Here is a 22,545-nt window from a genome sequence, read left to right on the forward strand (position 1 = left end):
TTAAGACCAGTGGGCCAGAGGTGGGGAGACACACCCCATGAACCCCAGGGGCCCACCCCCAGTGAGTTTCAAAGGTTCCTGTGGTCCAGGGCTCCTGGGGACCTCCCCCCTATGACAAAAAACAAGCTGCCCCTCCGGAACCGCCTGCCATGGAAGACGATGCCCCAGCCTGCGGGCCAGGGCTCTGCAAGGACCACAGCGCCACCAGCCTGCAAAAGAGGTGCAGCCAAGGGCTTGGCCCCTGGGCTTCCCCGGCCTGACCACACCTGTTACTCGGCCCAGCGCCGGCAGGGCACCAGCTGGGGGACCCTCGCAGGAGGCCACACGTGGTGACAGCAGGGCTTCTCGCTCGACCGGGACCCCCAGGGCCAGGAGGGAGCGCCGACAGGCACGTGGCCGTGGGCTGTATGTCGTCTTCCCTGGGAGAGCCTGGTCCCCGTCCCCACGAGTTTGAACTCGGCCGTCCAGAGGTCTCATCCCAAGGGACGATGTGTCCGCCAAGGCCCATGGCCATGGTTCTCCTGCACTGGAGGCCGAGGCTGAGCCAGCTCTCTGGCCTCCACGCGTTGCCAGACCAGCCCCGGCTGGCGAGGTGAGCCCTGAGCCCCACAGTGAGACCGGTCTGCCACTGTGTGCGGGAGGGGAGACCTCAACCCCAGACAGCCCCGAGCACCCTGAGGCCTGGCTGAGCAGGCCCACTTCCCGGAGTGACAGTCCCCAGGAAGCACAGCAGCCCGAGAAGGCCAAGGACGCCGAGGGGACAAGCCCTCAGCGGTGATGTCAGATAAGGAGGCCCGCGGGGGCCCGCCCCCTCCCCCCGTCACACTCCACGCCAGTGGCCACGGGGTCATTAACTTCACCCCGCCATGGGCATGAGGCCCAGGACGGTCCCCACTCTTCGGGAGAGACTGGGAACTCCTCTGTTGGCACTTCATCAATAGCCCACAGGAGCGGAGCTGAAGCCAACCACTGCTGATGAGTCCAGATCTCACCGCGGTGCTCCCCAGAGGCCATCTGCCACGCCAGGTCAAGGCTGTCTCCAAGAGCTGTGGCCAGCCGGGGTGGAAGGGCCGGCCGGTCAGGAGCAGAGCAGTCTGAACTAGACAGCCTGCAATCAGAGGCCAATGCACTCTCTGGCCCTTGGCCCCAAGGTGGGGGCACATGGTGCCATCCTGTGCTCACTTTATGGACCAGAGCACACTGTCTGGAGACGGTCACTCCACTGTCCCAGGCCTGCAAGATCAGCAGACGAACATGGTGCTTGACACCTTCATCGTGAGCAAAGGCCACAGGAAGCAGCCGCAGCCCGGCCCCCGGAGCGCAGCGCTCACAGGCCCACAGGTGCCCTTACAGATGACGGCACGCGGATTGAGGCCAAGCACCCCCCCCCCCCATCACTCAGCCTCCTAAGGCCTCAGGTCGCAGAGTAGCACGTGACGCTCAAGTTCTCCCAACAAAGGACCACGATGTCAGCTGCACCAGCTGGGACCCAGAGCTCAAGCGGAAACTGAGAGCTGGCAGGGAGTCCTCCCCAGTCACTGATGGAAGTAACTGTCATTGGTTTCCAAATATCAGATCCTTCCAGCAGTAGCTGTCAGGTTCACCAAGAGCTAAAGGAGGCATCACCAGCTGTGCCCCAGGCACCTAGAGAAAGAGCCCTGTTTTTGAAAACACTCTAAGGACGGGGAAGGCCAGGAACAGGACCAGGGAGCAGGGTGGAGGCCAGCTTGGGGCTCTATGCTCTCCCCACCTTCGCGCAGCCTGAAGGAAAGCAGAGCCGGGAGGCCCGCTCCCCCTGAGGCCCAGGACGGCCTGGAAACCAATCACTCGACACTCCCCTGGAGGCCCCGTTCCAGGCCCAGTCGCCTCTCCAAATCTGAAGCCAACTGGAAATGAACCCAGGTAATCTGGGGGTGAACAGGGAGTGGCCACAAAGCCATTCTGACCATTCATCACACCGTGGCAGGGGAATTCAGTAGAGCTTGCCTAAATAAATCGTGCTAATTACGCAGAGTTGAATGTGTTTGTCATTAGAAAACCATTTTCCTGGCTAAAAAGAGATGAGCTGATTTCTATAAACCAAAACAGGTGCTAACTTTTCGCCCCGGCCTCATTTTAAGCGTGGCAGGGCTGCAATCAAGAAACCAGACCCAAGAGAGGAAAACACACTGGAACGCGCACACACGGTCAGGGTCACATACAAGGTGGCCACCAGCCGGCCCCTAACAAACACAGAGAGTAAGTAGAGCGTCACAGGCCACAGCCAACAACCCCTGTGTATCTGACGTCGCACGCCCCTGACGGTTCACACACACACACCTTAGAAACAAGAAACAAGGGCTGGAAACTGCCCACTGCAAGCTGCCCTCAATTCCCCAAAACACACCTATTTTATGCGTGCTACAAATGCAAGGGCAACAAGCTGTCTGCACAGGCTTACTCCAGGTCAGCCCTCCAACCTGCTGGCGCTGAATCTGGAACAAAAGTCAAAAGCATCACCTCCTCCACAGCTCCGGTGAAGGGGGCAGCGCTGTTCTCTTCTCACTTCTGCAACAATGAAAAGCGAACGACCCACACAAGCTCCATCTTGGCAGTGACTCCTAGGTGGACTCAGTTTCCCCGGCGTGCAAACCGTTCAGCGTGCCACGAGCCGACGGCACACACGCCCACACGCTGCCCTGCAGGAGTTTCCCAAGACGGGAAGGAGCTAATTCATGCGCCACTCTGGTGCAACCACCAAGGCAGTTAAGACTCAGACCCGAGTGGCACCTTCTACCTGCTGCGGGCGGAGACGGGAAGGCTAGCGCCGCAAGGCCAGCTTCTAGCGGCTCCCTCGCCCTGCACACAGCACCTGCACGCGGCATGCCACAGCGCCACAGGGCACCTGCCCTCACCCAAGGCCACACAGCAGGAAAAGGCAGGCGTGAGCTCGAAGCCCAAGCGCCGCAACCAGAAGCTTCCCTGGCAGAGGCTCCAAGGGCAGAAGCAACCCAGGCCAGACGAAGGCCTGGAGAGCATCCCCCACTCTCTAAGCCCTCCCAGCAGAGCCCAAGCGAAGCAGCGGCGAAGCTGCTCCCCGGGCCGGCAACAGAGCAGGGGCGCTGCCCCCCACCTTCAGGTACACAGCCAGGCGGCGCCGCTCCTGCCGGGTCCCTAAGGGAGGCTCACCTTTTCGAAGAACCCGCTTCTTGGCACGGATGTCTGTCTCCAGCTCTGCTGCTCTGATGTAAATCCTAACGGACTGTGGGAGGTGACGGACAGCCTGGGCCACCACGGCCTTGGCTGTGTCCCCAGGCTGCAACCTGGCTGCTTCCAGCCACACATCTTCACTCTGTGGGGCAAAGGGACAGGACAGACAGCGTACACGCAGGCTGGTGGGGCGGCAGCCACCCCCGAAAGGCGCACAGGAGCCTCGGAGACAGGGGGGCCAGGGTCCTCCCACCCGCGGGGCCCGGGGTTTACGGCGAGCTGGGAGCCCAGCACGCCTGCACCAGCGACCTCCTGAAAGCCCCACACGTGGGAGCGTAGCTACAGCACACGTGTGCCTGTGTGGGAAAGACATGACACCACACTGTGAGGAGAGCACAGCCTGCCCTCCAAGCCCAGCTCACTCCCACGGTGTCCTGCATGGCCCAGACGCTGAGGGCCCTTCGGGGGCATGGTGCTGCTTGGGGAGGGCACCCTACCTTGGGGCACATCTCTGTCCCCTTCATGATGAGGTTCCGAGCCACCTGCAGCTTCCCAGTGACTTCCTCCAGGCGGGCCGACGCGATCCAGGCTGGCGGGTGGTGAGGGTTTGTCTCCCGAACAGACTTGAGAAGCAGCCTCGCCTTCTTGATGTCGCTGTGTAGGCGACAAAGCACAGGTCAGGCCACCGCCTGCTGAGGGCGTGCCCGGCCCCGAGGCAGGTGCCACTGCAGACACAATGGCCAAACTGTCACATCTGATGCCCCTGCTGACGGAACCAAGTCTGAACTCAGTCGGCACCCTTCCAAGTCTGCGGCACCTCCACACACACAGGCATCGAGCCCAAGGTCAAGGTCAGAAACATGGGACGCAATCGGCAAGCTCCTTGCTAGCTCTGCACACACAGAGATTTGGAATGCTATCTGTAACAAATTTAATGTCCACGATGAACGGGTCCGGATATATTTTAAACGAGAAATCAAACAATTCCACCCTAGCTGTCTCAGAATATCCACACCCTGTTTTGGCTGCATATTTTTCAAATAAAATCCAACACATTCCCGGCAACCTGAGCCCACCCAGCCGCTGGCCCTGCGGGGTTACTCACTTGATGTCCCCTCCATGAGTCGGGATCATGGAGTTCAAGTCTGTCAGATAGCCTTTGGGGTCAACCACAGTCTGCCCGCTCACTGAGTCCGACACCTGCAAGACAGGCCAAGCCCAGCCAGTCGGACAGAGCCAGGAGTGCCTGGAACGAAGTCCCCGGAGGGTCCCGGAAGCGCCTTCCCATAGTCCCCACTGCCAGTGGACATGGGCACTTTTCAGTAAGAAAACAACGTTAACTCAAACAATAGTTTGTAACGATAATACGCAAATTTCACCCACACAGAACAAAGATTTTACAAAAAAAACCCCATAAAAGTCCCAGAGGGAAAAGCCTAACTGAACACAAGGTCCATCTAAGAATGAGTGAAACCCAGAAATCACAAAGATTGATGATTTCAACTAACATTCTTTACATTTTCACGGAGCAGTTCATTGCAGCATTCTCTCAAGTTGTGTCTTAAAGTTACCATGACAACAACAAAAACAAAACAACCTGAGTAAAAAATGGGCAAAAATGCAGCAGAACAAAAAAAAGGATGAGAGGAAAAACGAAGGGAAGAAATGAAACTCCCTTTGTTTGCAGGTAACTTGATTGATTATCTATGTAGAAAGTTTGAAAAAGATCAACAAAAAACTCTCAGAACTAATAAGTAATTACAGCAGGGCTGCAGGATACAAGGTTAATATCAATCACTATCCTACATACTAGCAGTGAATATGTCGAGTCTGAAATTAAAAACACAACAACATTTACAAGAGCACCCAAAACTGTGAAACACAGTGGACCCTTGAACAACACGGGTTTGAGCTGCGTGGGTCCATTTATACTTGGGTTTTCCCCCTCAACACATACCACACCGCTACACGGTCTGCAGCTGGCTGAACCGACAGCCATGGATGGCCCTCAACTGCATACGGGGTCAGTGCCCCTAACACCCCACACTGTTCAAGGGTCAACCATACAAATACGTACAAGATCTGTAAGAGGAAAACCTATAAAGCCTTAACAAATGAAATCAAAGAAAAACTAAATCGATGGAGAGAGATTCCACGTTCATGCACAGGAAAACTCAGTATTGTCAAGATGTCAGTTCTTCCCAACTTGACCTGTAGATTCAACACATTCCCAATCAAAATCCCCGTAAGTTACTTTATAGATATTGACAAGCAGATTCTAAAGTTCACATGGAGAGCAGGCAAAGGACCCACAACAGCCAACACAACGCTGAAGCAGAAGAACAAAGTCGGAGAACACGACCCAACTTAAAGACTTACTACAAAGGCGTAGCAATGAAAACAATGTGGTACTGGCAAAACACCTCCTAGACAATAACACAGGAGAAAGTCTACATGACGTGAGGCTTGGCAATGACTTTTTAGATACTACATCAAAGGCACAATCCGTGAAGGTAAGAATTGACAAGCTGGACTTCATTAACATTAAAAATTTCTGTCTCTGAAAGATACTCTCAGGAGAATGAAAAGACAAGCTATAGCCAGGAGAAAACATTTGGAAAAGACATATCAGATAAAGAACTGTTATTCACAATACACAGAGAACTCTTAAAACTCAAGAAAACAAACCCGGGGAATTCCCTGGAGGTCTCACTGCCAAGGGCCGGGTTCAATCCCTGGTGGGGGAACTAAGATCCCACATGCAGTGCAGCATGGCCCCCCCCCACCCCACCGTCAAAAAAAAAAAAAAAGGCAAATGACTTGAATAGACATCTCTCCGAGGAAGGGATACAAACTACCAATAAGCACATGAAAAGATGTTCAACGTCACCAATCTGGAAAATGCCAGTGAAAAACCACCATGAGCTACTGCTTCACAGCCATGAGGATGGCTACTATCAAAATGTCAGGGCTTCCCTGGTGACGCAGTGGTTGAGAGTCCGCCTGCCGATGCAGGGGACGCGGGTTCGTGGCCCGGTCCAGGAGGATCCCGCGTGCCGTGGAGCGGCTGGGCCCGTGAGCCATGGTCGCTGAGTCTGCGCTTCCAGAGCCTGCGCTTCCAGAGCCTGCGCTCCACAACGGGAGAGGCCACAATGGTGAGAGGCCCGCATACCGAAAAAAAAAAAAAAAAAAAAAAAAAACAAAATGCCAAAAATAACCAATATTGTCAAGGATGCAGAGAAACTGGAACCCGTGTGCAGTGCTGCCCTGCTAGAAATCTAAAATGGTGCAGCTGCTGTGGAAAACAGTAGGGTGGTTCTTCAAAACGGTAAACCTAGAATTACCATGTGATCCAGAAATTCCACTTCTGAGTTTATATCCAAAAGAACTGAAAACAGTGACCTGAACAGATATTTGTACACCAAGGCTCACAGCAGCATTAGTCACAATTGCCAAAAGGTGGAAGCAACCCAAGTGCCACGACAGAGAACAAGATAAACAAAATGCAGTTTACATACATACAATGGAGCATCAATCAGCTTCAAAAAGGAAGAAATTCCTGACGCCTGCTACAACCCGCGTGAGCCTTGAGGACATAAACAAAAGTATGTGAAATAAACCAGCCACAAAAGGACCAATACTGTATGAACCTCTTTACATGAGGTCCCTAGAGCAGTCAATTCACAGAGACAGAAAGAGGACGGCGGGGCCAGGGGCTAAGGTAGGGGAGACGGAGTGCGCGTTTAACGGGGACAGAGTCTCAGCTTGGGAAGACGAGACAGTGCTGGAGACGGTGGCGGTGATGGCGCACAGTATGGGTGTACTCAATGCCCCCGAGCTATACGCTTACAAGTGGCTAAGACTTTAAATTTTACCTTAGACATGTCTCAGCACAAAAAAGTACTATGTTTTTCTCTACATTTTACACACAAGTGTGAAAAATAAACAACAAACTAGACATAAATGAAGCTCAACTTCACCACTCACAAGGACGCAAATTAAGTGGAGGCTTGTTGGAGGGAATGGGCCTCCCAGGTTGGCAAAGACACACGTATGCTAACACATATATATGGAATCTAAGAAAAAAAATGTCATGAAGAGATTAGTGGTAGGACGGGAATAAAACACAGACCTACTAGAGCACGGACTTGAGGATGTGGGGAGGGGGAAGGGTAAGCTGGGACGAAGTGAGAGAGTGGCAGGGACATATATACACTACCAAATGTAAACTAGATAGCTAGTGGGAAGCTGCCGCATAGCACAGGGAGATCATAGCACAGGGAGATCAGCTCAGTGCTTTGTGACCACCTAGAGGGGTGGGATAGGGAGGGTGGCAGGGAGGGTGACGCAAGAGGGGAGAGATATGCGAACATATGTATATGTATAACTGATTCACTTTGTTGTAAAGGAGAAACTAACACACCATTGTAAAGCAGTTATACTTCAATAAAGATGTTAAAAAAAAAATTTAAAAAAATAAAAAAAAACAAAGACAAAGGTCTCCTGATCAGAGCTGCCGAGGGGGTGGGGGTGGAGGTGGGGGTGGGGGTGGGGGGTGATCCATCGCACAGCCAGCTCCCCCATGTTGCCAAGTGTGAAATGTTGTGCCTTTGAGAGACAACTTGGCACCTAAGTGAAAATATGCCAATCCAATAATTCCACTTTAAAGATACTGTAAAAATATTTACTTAAATCTGCAAAGATAGAAGCACGAGGAGTTCATCAAAACATGGTTTGTGGTACTTCCCTGGTGGCAAAGTGGCTAAGAATCCACCTGCCAATGCAGGGAACACGGGCTCGATCCCTGATCTGGGAAGATCCCACATGCCACGGAGCAACTAAGCCCGTGCGCCACAGCTACTGAGCCCGCGTGCCCTAGAGCCCGCGTGCCACAATACTGAAGCCTGAGCGCCTAGAGCCCGTGCTCCGCAACAAGAGAAGCCACCGGCAATGAGAAACCCACGAACCTCAACAAAGAGTAGCCCCTGCTCGCCGCAACTAGAGAAAAGCCTGCATGCAGCATCGAAGACCAAATGCAGCCAAAAATAAACAAATAAATACATTTATTTAAAAATTTAAAAAAGGGCTTCCCTGGTGGCGCAGTGGTTGGGGGTCCGCCTGCCAGAGCAGGGGACGCGGGTTCATGCCCCGGTCCAGGAGGATCCCACGTGCCGCGGAGCGGCTGGGCCCGTGAGCCGTGGCCGCTGAGCCTGCGCGTCCGGAGCCTGCGCTCTGCCACGGTGGGGGGCGGGGGCGAGAGGCCCGCGTACCGCCAAAAATAAATAAATAAATAAATAATTTTAAAAACCATGGTTTGTAACCACGAACAAGCAGAAACCACCCAAAAGGTCCATCAGTCAAAGACTAAATCACGATATCCACAATGAACCACTCTCCAATTTATACAGTAAATACATATCTAGTAACATGAAAACGTGCAATTTTTTGGATCTGTAAGCTATTTTGTTTTACTGTACAATACCTGCTCACCGTAAAAAACTCAAGTACAGCAAAAGCTCAATTAAAACTTAAGTTTTCCACTGAAGCAACAGGAATGGTTGAGTACTTCACTCTGCTGTCTTTCTAAGTAGGTGTGAAATTTTTCCGTAAAAATGTTTAACACAAAGCATTCCCCAGTGGTGTGGGTGTGGCGCCCTGGTCACATCCTGGTCTGTGCAGATCCACACTCTCTTCAACACACACAACTACTCTGGGTCTGGTTTTCATGTGCATGATGACTCCTTCCCGATTGGCTGGTTCTCTTGACTTTACAGTGCTTTCTATTGTGCAAAGGTGTTTAATTTGTACGTAGTCAATTTGAAAGTATTTTCCTTCACGGTTTCTGACGTGCATGTCGCATGAGAAAGGGTCTTCACTCCGCCTGGGTTTTCTAGAGCACGGAACCAAGCGCACGCCCCGTAAGGACACAAGGATTCACTAGGGTGCAGGAGGAAACACGTACGTTTAACTTTTATGTAAAGAGGGAAGGGCATTAAGCGACATCAGCAGTAAGCACGTGGCTTGTCACGAGTGCCTGTCTGGGCTGCTCCTCAGGCAGCCCTGCCACAGACCCCAAGCCCCGAGGCAGCAGGAGAACCGCAGCAGGTGGCCCTTTGCTGCTGGCACCGAATGAGCACACCTGTGCCCGCGCTCCGGGTCGACACACACACCAGCCTGAGTGCAGAATCCCGTCACACTGTGTAGTGGGACAGGGACTTGGACACGTCACAGGTCTGTTTAACATGTGACGAAGCACCTCACAGGGTGCACTTTTCACAAATATGGTTTTATAAGCAAAACCAAAAATTCTTTAATATAATCTGTAGGAAAATAACGCATGACACGACCTCTCACCTGGCTCAGCCTCATGTCCATCAAAGTGTTCCTGGCCTGGCCGATCTTCCTCATGTCCAGCTCACCTGTGCCGGGTGTCATCAACCCAGGTGTCATCCCACCTGGGTACGGAGTGTTTAGTCCGCCTGGATAGGGTGTGTTCAGACCTCCAAATTGCTGGGGGAAGCAAGGACAAAGCGCTGGCTTGCATTTGCACGCACTGGAGCCTGACACCTGAACCATGGGACAGACTCGGCCGCAGCACAGCCGGAGCACACACTCCGGCTCCGCCCCCCGCCCCCCGCACTGGTCTGTCCAACCAGACGCAAGGAGCCCCGTGTGCCTTCTCTGTGGATGCTCACAGTCTGCCGGGGATCTACGGACGTGTGGTTCTCTCCAGTCTGTAAATGTTTGGCAAAGAAACTGTCGGGAACAGGGGTCAGCTTCTCGTAGCGGGGGTTCCGCTGGCGCTTGTTTCTGGCGTCGCCGACCTCAGGGATGCTCAGCCACTCTTCTTCTGTGACTTCTGCCAACTTCCTCTGGAAACACCCGGCCCCCAAACATTAATTCCCTGGCAGAACTGCACACGCACAAGAAACATTATGTTCTCCCTGACCCCCATCGCCCAAATCATGATGCCTTAAGGACTCTGATGCAGACATGGCTTATCTACTTCACTTAGAAAAATCCACCTGTTGGATCTGCTCTACCTCACTCCGATGTAAATTGCTCTGTCAAAGCCCAGGGAACACAGTTCAGAAAACCTGATGTCTAAATGGACATAGTCACAAAGTTACAAAGAAAATCAGCCCCTCTGTCCCCCCTTTTCTGGGGAGGAGAGCTTTTCTGCACACACACGTATAACGAAGCACAGCCAAGCAGGGCCCTTCTTCTACCCTCTGAGTGAGAGAGCGAGCGGAGTGAGCAAAGCCGTGCTCATCGCAGCAGCTGTGCCCCAGAGCGCCTGTCTGCTCTCCGCCGGGAAGGCCACCAGGCACGGCAGGCGGGCCGTCTGCTCACTTTGAGATCTGAGAACTGCTGCTGGATTTTGGGGCGCTCCATACGGTATTTCTCAATTTCTTCTTTCTCCCTTTGCTCCCTAGAAGTAAGATGTGTGCACATATTAGAAATCCTGGATGTCCATTATGAAACAAAGTCACTTTATTATCCTTTCTAATGTAATCACCAAAAAGAGTAATTCCACACACGAAGCAGTTAAATCAAATCTAGTTTAAGAAAACAGTGGATACATTCACAAATAACTCGGTTACCAGATGAAAACAGGCAGAACTCACTAAAATAAAAAGCAAGTTGTCTTACTCCATTAAACACCTGCATTTGAACACAAGTATATTTACTGCTTTAAAAGTCTATAAAATCCCGAAGGTAGGGCCATCCTCTGAATGACTCAGCTCAGAGGAAAAGCTGAACCGTTGTCCTAGTTGCCCATCCAAATCGGTTCCTGGTGACTTAGGACCAGGTCATATGTGAACACAAAGAGCCGTGGGCAATGGTGACAAAGTATCAACCAAGTTAGGCAAACCGGAGTAGACATGAGCCCAGCAGCTAGGGCTTCGCAACGCTGAGATTTATATTTCCCTCATAAGGTTAGACAGGAACTTGAAAGCGTTGTGAATAATGACGTGCTTGGAAAAGACAAACACCTCTCGACCGGCTGGAGACAGCCTGGCATCACAGCTCCTGATGGGAAGCAACTCGCACAGAGACCGTCAGGTTTTCTGGCCAAAGATGTTCCATCTGATCTGAATCAAGCCTCAGGTTCCAACTTCCAATCCACAGGAAACGCCGAGCGCGTAACAAGTTAAAAGGGGGCCGTGAGGAGGTGGGCAGTCATTCCATAAAGGGGGGTTGGTGGCTAGGAGACATGCCCGAGGAGTGGTGCTGACTGCGTCATGGCTCGTAAAAGGCAGTTCTACAATGTTCTGGGGACAAGCAGGGAACAGTGGATGCAGACTGGCTGCCAGGTAACAAGGATGCACTGCTCAGCGCCAGGGCGAACTGACACCAACGGGACCCAGCAAAGCCCAGCTGCAGAAGCAGAAGCAGCGAACGTGCAAACCAAATAGTGCGGACTACATGGGCGCACGCGCCTGTCTGCTGCGCTGTTCTTTCTGCTTTCTTGTATCGTGAAAGGTTTTCAAACGCCAACCACTTCCCTAAAACCACTTACTACAACAACTTTCTGTGTGTGTCCACAACACTCAGATTTTTCTAATGAATGAATTCCAGAAAATTGGAATCAAGTCTTCTTTAATATGCAAAACCACCAAATTACGATATGTATAAGTTCATGCACGTTGATTAAATAACGTGCTTTTAAAAAACTCCCCTGAAGAACGGTGCTTCACTCTTCTAATATGATTTTGAAAAAACTAAAAATTCTACAAGTCGTGAATAGAAAACTTTACGTATAATTAGCAATAGAAAGAAAAAAGTAAACCAAAATATTAACTGTCACCTTCCAGGCTTGTGAATAAACATTATGCTCTTACTTATACTTAATCTTATTGTTCTAATATTCTAGAGTGAGAACGCATTCTTTTTTTTTTTTTTTTTTTTTTTTTGCGGCACGCGGGCCTCTCTCACTGTTGTGGCCTCTCCCGTTGCGGAGCACAGGCCCCGGACGCACAGGCTCAGCGGCCACGGCTCACGGGCCCAGCCGCTCCGCGGCACGTGGGATCTTCCCGGACCGGGGCACGAACCCGCGTCCCCTGCATCGGCAGGCAGACTCTCAACCAATGCGCCACCAGGGAAGCCCGAGAATGCATTCTTTTTGTAGTAAAAGATATAAAAATGTTAGGAAGCAATAAAACTTATCATAGTTTGCAAGATCCTATGTTGACTTTGCATATATTTCCCCAGAAAATGACAAGGAATCAGAAAGTTGCCAATGAGGTAACATCAATAGGACAGACGTGCTGGGCCAAGTTCAGTCCAACACACCCACCTGGGAGCCCCAGAGGGAAAACAGGAGGGCTCTGTGGGGGAGCGGTCTTCCCCCAACGGACCCCCAGGAACAAAGGGTGCCCCTCCCTCAGCCTGCCTGGGCCTCGCATCCTCCAGCTCACTGGAGTCCGTCCCCACCAGCCCAGCTCAACAATGACGTGTGCAGTGAGATTCTCAAGACGTAGCCGCGCGCCCACGAGGACCGCGATGGTCATTTGCCATCTTCAGTGAACCTCCAAGCTACTTAATACACACCCATCAACATCACCACACCCATTTCAAAGATGGTAACCCTGAGGCATAGGCAGAATAATCCCCCAAATTCTGTCGATTTCTGGGAAGTCAAACACCGAGGTCCTAAGCTCTCCACGCCATTCCCCAGGCCCCAAGGCTACCCTGCAACAGTCCAGGGTTTTCCAAGTGTGGCTGCCACAGATCAAGCCCCAGGCAGCCTCAAAGCTAAGCAGACACACGTCCTATTCTTGCATCTTTTCTCCAAGTCTGAAATAAATCGAAACAAAACTTTTGGGGACTTCCCAGGCAGTCCAGCAGTTAAGACTCTGAGCTTCCACGGCACGGGGCAAGGGTCTGATCCCTGGTCGGGGAACTAAGATCCCGCAGGCCACGCGGTGCAGCCCCCAAACAAACAAACACACACACACACTTTTTTTAAGTTGGATAAACACAGCATGAAGAGCGATAACTTGTCTTACCTTCTCTCTTTCCTTCTTTCATCCATCCTTTTATCCAGGGCTGCATAGATAGCATCTGCTTCCTCGTCATCTTTCTCGTAGGGCCCACTTGAGAAGAGGCTCCCAGCATAGCCGTTAAACTGAGAACCAAACAACATACTTAGAGCGTCAGCTTTTCTCCAACACAACCCCCACCAACAGAAACATCCATAGAGCACGTCTAGCTGCAAAATGCTTGCTCCACAATTTTTTTCAATCAGTCGAACCCACATTGAAGGGGAGCAACGTAGCTGCTGGGCACTCTTCAGAACTGTCAAGGGCATGAAAGAGAGTGTCCACACCAACCAGAGGACGCTAAGGAGGCACAACTAAATGCAAGGTGGGGTCCTGGGCCAGAAGTAGGACACAGGTGGAAAAAACAGTGGAATTCAAGTAAGATCTACAGCTTAGTTAATATTGCGGCGTCAGTGTTAATTTCCTGGTTTCAATAATAGTACTAGGGTGCACAGAATACCCAATTCAATACCCTGGGATAAACCATAATGGAAAAGAATGTATATATCTGTATAACTGAGTCACTTTGCTGTACAGCAGAAATTAATACAACACTGTAAATCAACTATGCCTCAAAATAAAAGCAAAAACAAAATAAATAAAAATTTAAAAAATAGGGACTTCCCTGGCGGTCCAGTGGTTAAGACTCCGTGCTTCCACTGCAGGGGGCACTGGTTCGATCCCTGGTCGGGGAACTAAGATCCCACATGCCATGCGGTGCAACCAAAATAATGAAAATTTTTAAGAATTTAAAAATAAAAAAATAATAATAGCACTAGGGTCACGTGAGATGGGGAGAAACTTGTGAAGAGTAGGCAGGAAGTCTCCATATTATTTTTGAAAGTTCTCCGTAACTTTAAAATTACTCGATATTGAATTTTTAAAAAACTTTTCTCTGAGGAAAAAAATGCCATCTGTTGTAACATATCTGTAGAAAACTTCAATAGACCAGACACGAATTCATTAATAAGCACTAAAGCAAAAGAATGTAAATATTACCAACTCCACTTGAAATTTTCATCATTAAAGACCAACCAAGACACAACACCAACACAACAGTTCTTTTTTTTTTTTTTTTTTTAATTATTATTTTTTTTTTGCGGTACGCGGGCCTCTCACCGCTGCGGCCTCTCCCGTTGCGGAGCACAGGCTCCGGACGCGCAGGCTCAGCGGCCACGGCTCACGGGCCCAGGCGCTCCGCGGCACGTGGGATCCTCCCGGACCCGGGCACGAGCCCGCGTCCCCCGCGTCGGCAGGCGGACACTCAACCACTGCGCCACCAGGGAAGCCCCAACAGTTCTAATATTTGCAAGTGCATCTCTTCTGAAGAGACCACAAAAGGGCACCTTTCTTTATACTTTTCCTGCTCCCCCGCAAACTCCGTTTGAGCCATGCCCTATCCCCTGACTAGCTCAAATAGTCAACGTACCCACCACTCCAAGCCACTCATCACAGGTGCCGACAGCACACTGGGTTAAGAACGCGGGCGCCGGCCGGGGAGCCCCTCACAAGTCACCTCATCATAGTTGGTGTCATTCAGATCCTCGTCATCGTCGTCCGCAGCCTGGCTCTTCTTCATCTGGTCCCCGACGGTCCTCTTGCCTGGGGGCGCGTGGCGGTCATCCACAGGGTCATTGGCGTCCCGGGCAGGCCCGATGTCCGAGCGGGTGGTGAAGCCAGTGGCACTGCAGGAGACCCCAAGATGCCCATTTATCCGAGTGGCCTTGTTCCTGTGCCAAGACCCTCCACAGCTGTCACCCGATGACACCTCTTTTTCTAACTCCTCTGGGAAACCTCCAAAGAGCCCAGAAGCAGTGAACTCCACACAGCTGTCCTCTTCAAGAGAGAAACCTGAGAAGGTTCTGAGGCTACCTTCTGCCACCCCACATTCTCCTTGAGGGAGATTCCCCCGGGCACCAGACCTCTCTGCTCCCAGGTGACAGTCTCCCGTTTCCAACGATCTGCCCATCAGCCCTCTCTCTGAATCCAACCAGGCCCCCAAACCGAACGTGGCCCAGTCGGAGTTCCTCTTCTGTGCCTGCCCTACAGTCGCTCTAGGTTGTTTCAGCCGATGGTGGCAGCACCGTCCCAGGCACCACGGCACCAGCTTTGCCTCCCTCTCCCTCCCATCTGTCTCTAAATTCTACAGGGTCTACCGCCAAAAGCCCTCCTCTGAGACCATGACTCCCATCACAGCTAGGATCCAGGTTAGCCACCCCCGCACGTAGCTTTCCTCTGCTTCAACACAGCTCTGAGCACGGCGTACTGAGGTGTCCACTTCTCCAGTGCCGACAGGGGCTCTGACCCCTCTGCTCCGGCAGCCCCATGCCACCCACCGCACACCCCACCCACCCAGACTCCTCACAATTCCTTCCTCTTCCTCCATGCCTCATCTTCCTTCTCAAACGCCCAACACACAAAGCATCTAACCCTGCCACATCTGTACACCCCTACGCCCTCCTTCTGAACTTGGCTCAGATGTTGATCGCGCAAACACCTCATCTCCCCTAGTAAACTGCAGGTCCTCTGAAGACACTGTCAAGATCTTAGACTTTTGTGTGCCCCAGATTCTAACGTCCATAACGCTGGACATAATACTCCCGACAAGAGAAACCTGATCAAATAAATAACAAATAAACAGGGTGATGATGCCTGCTCACTGACTCAACAATACATGGTAGCATCCGACCTGGGGGACCCAGTCACAAGGCTCACAGGTGCCATCCCTACCCCTGGGGAGTAGAGAGCCTGAAGAAGCAGCAATGTGACCACCAGCACCTCAGGGGAAGAATGAGGTACCACCGTGAGAGGCCACACAGAGGACTCCAGCCCGGATCGCGGGGACAGAATCAGTCACGTTCAAGACAAGGATTGGGGGACGGCGGTCTGCCCAGCCTGGTGGGGGAGGGTAGCCATGGTGCTCCGACTACCTGACGGAGATTTGCGTCCTCGCCACGGCAGACTCGCGAGACGGTGCTGCCAACCACCCCGGGAACAGAAACCGGGCTCAGAGCCGTCGCTTCAAGCCCAAGCGTCCCGCCTCCTAGGCGCAGACAGCCTCCCTCGGGTCTGCCCTAACCTAGAGCGCCGTTCTTCCCACCAAGATCAGGCCAACCGCGCGCCATCCCTGTTCTCGTCCTCCCCGTCGCTGTCGGCGGCCGCCCAGACCCGGGCCCCTTCCCCCAGTGCGCGGCCCGCCCCCGGCCTCACCCCCGGCCCAGCCCCGGCACGTAGCCGAGCGGGGCGGGCATGCCCAAGAACGGTTTCTTCTTCTTGTTCATGGCGCCGGTGACGCCGACGGCCAAGAAGGGAAGGGATGAAGGCCGCGGCCGGAGGCGAACAACCACAGACGTCCGAGGCTCTGTAACAGGAAGGATCACGTTCCGCGTCACCCGTGCCCCGGAAGCAGAGCTCGTGGTCCCACGTAGCCCCGCCCACCGAGGATTCCCTGGGCGGAAGTTTCCGAAACTCGACTTCCGGCGGCTCCCGGCGGCTCTGGACTCCGACTAAGGGGACAGAGACTCGGCGAGCGCATGTGCCGTAGCGCCCGCTCCTGGAGCGGTGGGCAGGCGATGTGCTCCTGGACTAGCCCTGGGGGACCTCAAAACTGAGCTGGGGCGGCCCTGCTTACTGCGTGTTTTCGATGCATTTCCGAGACCTGCCTGTACGAGCAGGACCCATGGGTCCCCTTCCACCCTGAGCCTCCCACCCTGCCCTTCGGAGTCGCCTTGGCCCCGGGGCAGGGCCTAACACACCTAAGCAGCCTGGACACCTAGCCGACTGTGTAGGGCTTGTGCGGGGTGTATGTGCCCTGATCGCGGTACAGACTGCTGCCCTAGCTCTCCGCGCTCAGATTCCTGGGCCCACTTCGGGCCCCGCCCACAGCCCCACCATACCCTGAACATTCCAGTGATTCCGGTGACCGTGGGAGCCCAGACCCTAGAGAGCTAATTGACGAAAATAAATAAATGCAGCAGAACAAGTCAGTATGTGGGCATGGGCGGTCACGGCATGTGGGTGAATTCCGTGTGTGGTGGTGCGCACGGGTGCAAGTCCGACCACCCGTGCTCATATTTTAGGTGGACACGCAGGACTGTTATCTGGATACATGACTGTGTGTCCATGTGCACCTTTGCTGAGGTGGCGGTGGGACATTCACATACACCTGGGGAGAGCCCTTGGGCTCTTGTCAGAGCAGGCAAAAAGCTGGTCACACGTCTAGCCTTCTGCTGGACCAGGCAGCCCCCAGCCCACCCTAACACTTCTCACTGGAGTCCTAAAGCAAGCAAGCACATCCCTCCTGCCTGCTGCAGCCCGCTCGGAGTTTCTCTCTCCTCCCCGTCCCCAGCCTACCCCTTTTCGGTGCCACATCCTGGGCACTGAGCCAGATTCTGGGGCTACAGAGGGAAGGGGAGAGACCCTGATGTCCTCCTGAAGTTCACAGAGTGGGGAGGGGGAGGTAAGAGAGGGTCAAACTGGCTTCTCTGGGGAAGCAAGTGCCCATTCGAGGGAGAAACCTCCAGGGAGGTCTGGAGAATGCATGAATAAAGAAATGATGAAGTAAATTGACAAAGGAGAATGGAGGGAAGTGGTGGGTCTGGCCCTTGACCTAGGCCCCATGGGGCAGAGGGTCCCAGGAGCAGGTAGGATACCCCCTCCTCTCCATACGCATAGAGGACTAAGGCACCCTCAGATGCTCCTGCAGACGCCTGGACCCCGGGCGGCCGCACAGGGTCACTCGTCCTTGGAGCCATGCCCAGGTGCGCACAGCCGCCCCTTGCCCTGGCAGACGCCCTCCGCGCTCGCACATCCGCGCGCCGCCGACACCCCTAGGAGCTCCCGGAGCGCGCCCCGCTCTCAGGGCTCGGCAGCAGGTGCCTCGCCGCGCAGACTCGCCGGGCACGGGGACCGGCTCGGGCGCGGGGCCGGCTGGGGCGGGGCAGCGGCGCGCGTTCCCCGCCGGCCACACGGGCGGCCCTGCGCTCGGCGAGGGGCGTGTGCACCGGCTGGGGACCCGCGGGCCCCATGTTCACGGAGCTGAGGACCAAGCCGAGCCCCCCGCGAGGCCGCGCGGAGGCTGTGCGCGCCGGCTTCGGGGAGAGCCGAGATGTGGACGGTGAGCAGGGCTGGACCCGGGCGCGGAGCTATCGCGGTCTGGGGGCTCGAGGACTGGAGGGACAGGGCCGGGTCCTAGCGAACTCCAAACTGCAGCCGCTCTCGGGGTAGGGGGCGCGTCCCGGCCGAACGGGGTTCCCGGTGTCTTTATCCCGCGCTGGGGCGAGGGCTGGCGGGGGGGGGGGACGGTCAGGCCTTGGGGATCGGCGCGCCCTGATTTGGGGGAGGTGACCCGCCGAGGCTCCTGTCCCCAGGCTAGCACCACCCTGCGGTCACCTTTTCCTTCGCGCGGAGAAAACCTTCCCCGGCCCCTGCAGTGGGGCCCAGAGGGGGTCCCCGCCCCATTTCCACCTGGAATTCTGACGTTGGGGTTGGAAAAAAGGGACGGACCGACAGACAGACGGAGAGCCCTTCCCCTGCGCGGGCAGGAAATGGGCGGGGCCCGGCTGGCCCAGGACAGGTGCGGCGCGGGCAGAGGCGTCCGACTGGTTCTCCCGCCTGTAGGCCCCTCCAGGCGAAGCCCTGCGACCCGGGCGCCCGTCCCCCGAAACGTGCCTGCTTAGAATGAGTCTCCTCCCACCATACTAGAACCACCCTCGGCCACGCCCTCTGTCTGACCCCAGACCTCAAATTTAGAGTTGCCATCCAATTCCAGAAAGTTACGAGAATGGGGAGGGAGGAGGGGGAGGAAGATGTGGGTTTCCCTCATTGCTGAAACCTCCTGGGCACATCACCAAGCCCTGCCCTCAGTGGGGGTGAGGGGCTGTGTCTGGGGTAGGAGGGTCACTAACTCTCCTGCTGAGGGGGTGGGGGAAGGACCCCGGCCTGGGAACCCGATCCTGCCTGCTGAGTCAGGGCGTAGATGCTGGAAGATGGGGCAAGGCTGGGCCCTGCTTCCTGTCTCTCCCCAGGGCTCTGTTGACTTGTGGACACCACACGGAGCCTTCATCCATCCATTCAGTCATTCACAATGTTTCTGGGCACCTCCTGTGTCCCAAGACCTGTGCAAGGCCTTGGGAGGAGTCAGTCCGGGTGCCTACCCTCCCCTGACTCCTGTCAGCAACCAGCACAGAAAAATGATGGTAAAACTAAAACGTGATGACCGTAACGAAGCTGGCGTGGGAAGAGAAAGCACAAGGCGTCAGCCTGGGTCCCCGAGCGCGTGGTTGCAGCCTGCGTGCCTGTGCTGACACTGCCATGCACAGGAGCTGCCCTGGGCCTGGGGGCCTGCAGGAAGGGGAGCAGGAACCTTGTGGGCTTGCCCAGAGTTCGGGCTTCTTCTCGTTCACAAGTCACAGCCAGTGAGCGCAGCAGGACAGAGGCCAAGCCTCCAACGAACGCCAGGTGGGGCTGCTGGGACCAGGTGCCTTCGACGACGTGGGCAGGCAGCCCAGCCACAGGGGTCTCCCCACCGCACAGAGTCTCCCAGGACGCTGGGGCCGCGTTTCCTCACAGGCAAGTCCTGTGCGTGCGTGCGCCCTGGTCTGATGTGGCTCTGCCAGCCCAGGGAGAAGGTCAGGACCATCCCAGGATAGCCCCACCTGGTTCTGAGTGTGAGGCTCCCTGGTGGGCATGTCTCTCTCTAATTAAACAGAATCCATCCTGCTTCCCAGAGCACAGACTATGCTTCTTGAAGGTGGAGTCCTCAGGACAGCTCGTGCACACTTACTTCTCTTTGGGGAGGCTTGGGAACCCCTAACTGGGAGCGTGCCTCTCCTCTTCCATGGAGGGAAGATGGGCTGAGCAGGAAGCCGGGTCACAGGGAGGGAGCCCCTGCCCCTGACCGCTGTGACCAGGTACCCCTGCTTTGCAGCCACTGCCCACTTCAGCTTCTGCCGGACCCTCCTGGAGCACACGGTGTCGGCCGAGAGCATCCCCTGCCCCCTGCCTCGGACCCCGGGCACCAGCCTCACGTGGCACGACTCCCGCAGCCAGAGGGCAGCTGGCAGCCGGCAGGTCAAGCTCCTTCAGCAGCCCGGCACCGAGGCCTCCCAGGTACCCACCCACACACTACACCCACCTCAGCCCCTGCCCTCCTTTCCACCCCACTCCAGTGGCCACCCCTCTTCCCACAGGGCCGGCTGTACTCTGACCACGATGGCCTGTACCACACGAGCCCCCCCCTGGGTGGCCTGACAAGGCCCGTGGTCCTGTGGAGTCAGCAGGATGTCTGCAAGTGGCTCAAGAAGCACTGTCCCCACAACTACCTCGTCTACGTGGAGGCCTTCTCCCAGCACGCCATCACCGGTGCCGTGGGGGGCTGGGGGGCTGGGGTGTGGCAGGGGCGGGCTCCCCGGAGAGCCTCCCCCACTCCACCTCTCTCCCTCTCTTGCCCTGTCTCTCTGAGTCTCTCTCTGCATGTCTGTCTCTGCCCACCCGACCCATTTCTTCCTCTCTCTCCCTTCTCTCTCTCCGCCTTTGCTCTCGAAGCCCCTTGGATGGCAACCTCGGCTCAACCCCTCTCCCCTCCCTCCCAGGCCGGGCACTGCTGCGGCTGAACGCGGAGAAGCTGCAACGGATGGGGCTGGCGCAGGAGGCGCAGCGGCAGGAGGTGCTGCAGCAGCTGCTGCGCCTGCAGGTGCGCGAGGAGGGGCGGAGCCTGCAGCTGCTCAGCCAAGGTCAGTGGGAGGAGCCAGGAATGCCCTCAGGTTCAGAGAGGCCTGGGGGGGCTGGGCCTCGAGGCCCCGCAGCGCAGGGTGGGTGGGGTGACCTCAGGAGAGTGGCGGGGGACCCCAGTAAGGGCCCTCCTGCACCTGGGGCAAGAGGGGATGATGCCAGAGGCCCCCGACCCTCCTCACCCCCATTCACCCCATAGCTTCCTTCGGAAACATGTCCTAGCTGCTGCCTAGGCTTGAACGCCAGACCTCAGCACTGTGACCGGAGCCCCTGACGAGGACGAGGCAGAGCTGGCCGTGCAGCCCCTCTGAGACCCCGCGTGAGGCCCCAGGGGCCAACCCCAGCCCCACGGACAGGTGGGACGAGCGTCGCCACCTCCAGCCACCTCTGGTTGTGCGGCGCTCCGGGCCGTGCCTGGGAGTGGGCAGGCGGGCGGGCGGGCGGGCGGGGGCTGCTTGAGTGCGGCCCTTCCTCCCAGGACCTGAGCCCAGGCCCGCCCGCTGGTGCTGCTGGCAGCATGCAGGGCAGCCCCCTGGAGCCAGAGCCGGTTTGGACACCCCCCCAGACTCCCAAGGAGTCTGTTTATTTATATGCCCTTCACCCGCCCCCTCCATCGCCTGCTGAGTCACATGTCTCCTAGGCATCCTGCCCTCCCCCAGGGCCAGAGGTCCGCCCCCTTGGCCCGTTTACGCCCTCCCCCAGCCCCTAGAGGACTTCCTGCACAGATGGGGTAAGCTGCCAAGGCCCCCTTTGGCGTGCGCCCCTCCCCTGTCCTTGCCCAGAGAATGGTCATCGGCCCAGCCAGCCGCCGTGCCGAGTGCTCTCACTCATTTTTGAAACCCTCACCACGCCCCCACCTACTCATGGGGACTGGGACACACGTCCCAGACCCGAGCCCCAGGAGGACCCCACGCCCAGGGCCCAGCACCCGGCTCGCCTGTGTCCTGGCCTTAGCTAGGGTCGTGGAACTGCCTTCCAGGCGTGTCAGGGGTGGGCGTCCCCAGCGCTCCTTTCCCCGGAGAACCCGGATCCACATAAGAACGCTTCGGACAGCTGCACCCCCCATGCCCACCCAGTGGAGACCCAGCCAGCACCTGAGCAGCCGCTCCCTGGGCCCAGCAGAGGGATAGCTAGGGCAGTCCTGGCAGCCCCACCCTCTGGCACCTCTCTCTGCCCACTCAGTCCCCTAGGGGATTCTGAAAATCTTGGGGACAGATGAGGCTGAGCCATCAGACCCCAATCCGTGCCCTGTGCCAGCCTCAGGATGGGAGGTTGGTTGTTGCAGGTCCCATGTGGAATTTGAACAACTGGCCTGGTGCCCCCCATCCCGTGCGCCTCCCCATGGGAAGCCCCTCATCCTGCCCGGCTGCCCTGAATATCCCTGGCCGCCTCATGCCATCACGACGTGACCCTTTCCAGGGAGCCCTTCCTGTCTCTCTCCCCTTTTCCCTCCCTGTCTTGGACCCTCAGCCCTGCTGTGTTCCTGTCTCATCTTCCTTGTTTTGCGCTTTTTTATATTCTGACAAAAAAATCAGAAATAAACTTGGTTCTCAAGGGCCGCGAGTGTGGTGTCTGACTC

General features: G+C 55.6%; 2 protein-coding genes across 2 annotated transcripts in view; one reads left to right on the top strand and one right to left on the bottom strand.

Annotated features, from left to right (window-relative positions):
* PRPF6 (pre-mRNA processing factor 6) overlaps window positions 1-16,625 on the bottom strand; it is a 36,426-nt gene extending 19,801 nt beyond the window's left edge. Inside the window, exons 1-9 of the mRNA XM_059036510.2 lie at window positions 16,446-16,625; window positions 14,752-14,920; window positions 13,203-13,321; window positions 10,543-10,621; window positions 9,885-10,061; window positions 9,544-9,699; window positions 4,295-4,389; window positions 3,687-3,843; window positions 3,169-3,331 (exon numbers count right to left, since the gene is read on the bottom strand). Coding sequence (XP_058892493.1) covers window positions 3,169-3,331; window positions 3,687-3,843; window positions 4,295-4,389; window positions 9,544-9,699; window positions 9,885-10,061; window positions 10,543-10,621; window positions 13,203-13,321; window positions 14,752-14,920; window positions 16,446-16,516 — 1,186 coding nt within the window. The 5' untranslated portion in view covers window positions 16,517-16,625. The remainder of the gene's footprint in view (window positions 1-3,168; window positions 3,332-3,686; window positions 3,844-4,294; window positions 4,390-9,543; window positions 9,700-9,884; window positions 10,062-10,542; window positions 10,622-13,202; window positions 13,322-14,751; window positions 14,921-16,445) is intronic.
* A 2,823-nt stretch (window positions 16,626-19,448) lies between these two features.
* SAMD10 (sterile alpha motif domain containing 10) lies at window positions 19,449-21,282 on the top strand. Its single transcript, XM_067012924.1, has 6 exons — window positions 19,449-19,454; window positions 19,556-19,805; window positions 20,164-20,345; window positions 20,426-20,597; window positions 20,828-20,968; window positions 21,166-21,282. Exons 1-6 carry the CDS (start codon window positions 19,449-19,451, stop codon window positions 21,186-21,188), a joined length of 774 nt encoding a protein of 257 aa, XP_066869025.1. The 3' UTR covers window positions 21,189-21,282.
* The last annotated feature ends 1,263 nt before the right edge of the window (window positions 21,283-22,545 follow it).

The sequence above is a fragment of the Kogia breviceps genome, chromosome 14 (genome assembly GCF_026419965.1).
Source record: "Kogia breviceps isolate mKogBre1 chromosome 14, mKogBre1 haplotype 1, whole genome shotgun sequence".
Classification (NCBI taxonomy): domain Eukaryota; kingdom Metazoa; phylum Chordata; class Mammalia; order Artiodactyla; family Physeteridae; genus Kogia; species Kogia breviceps.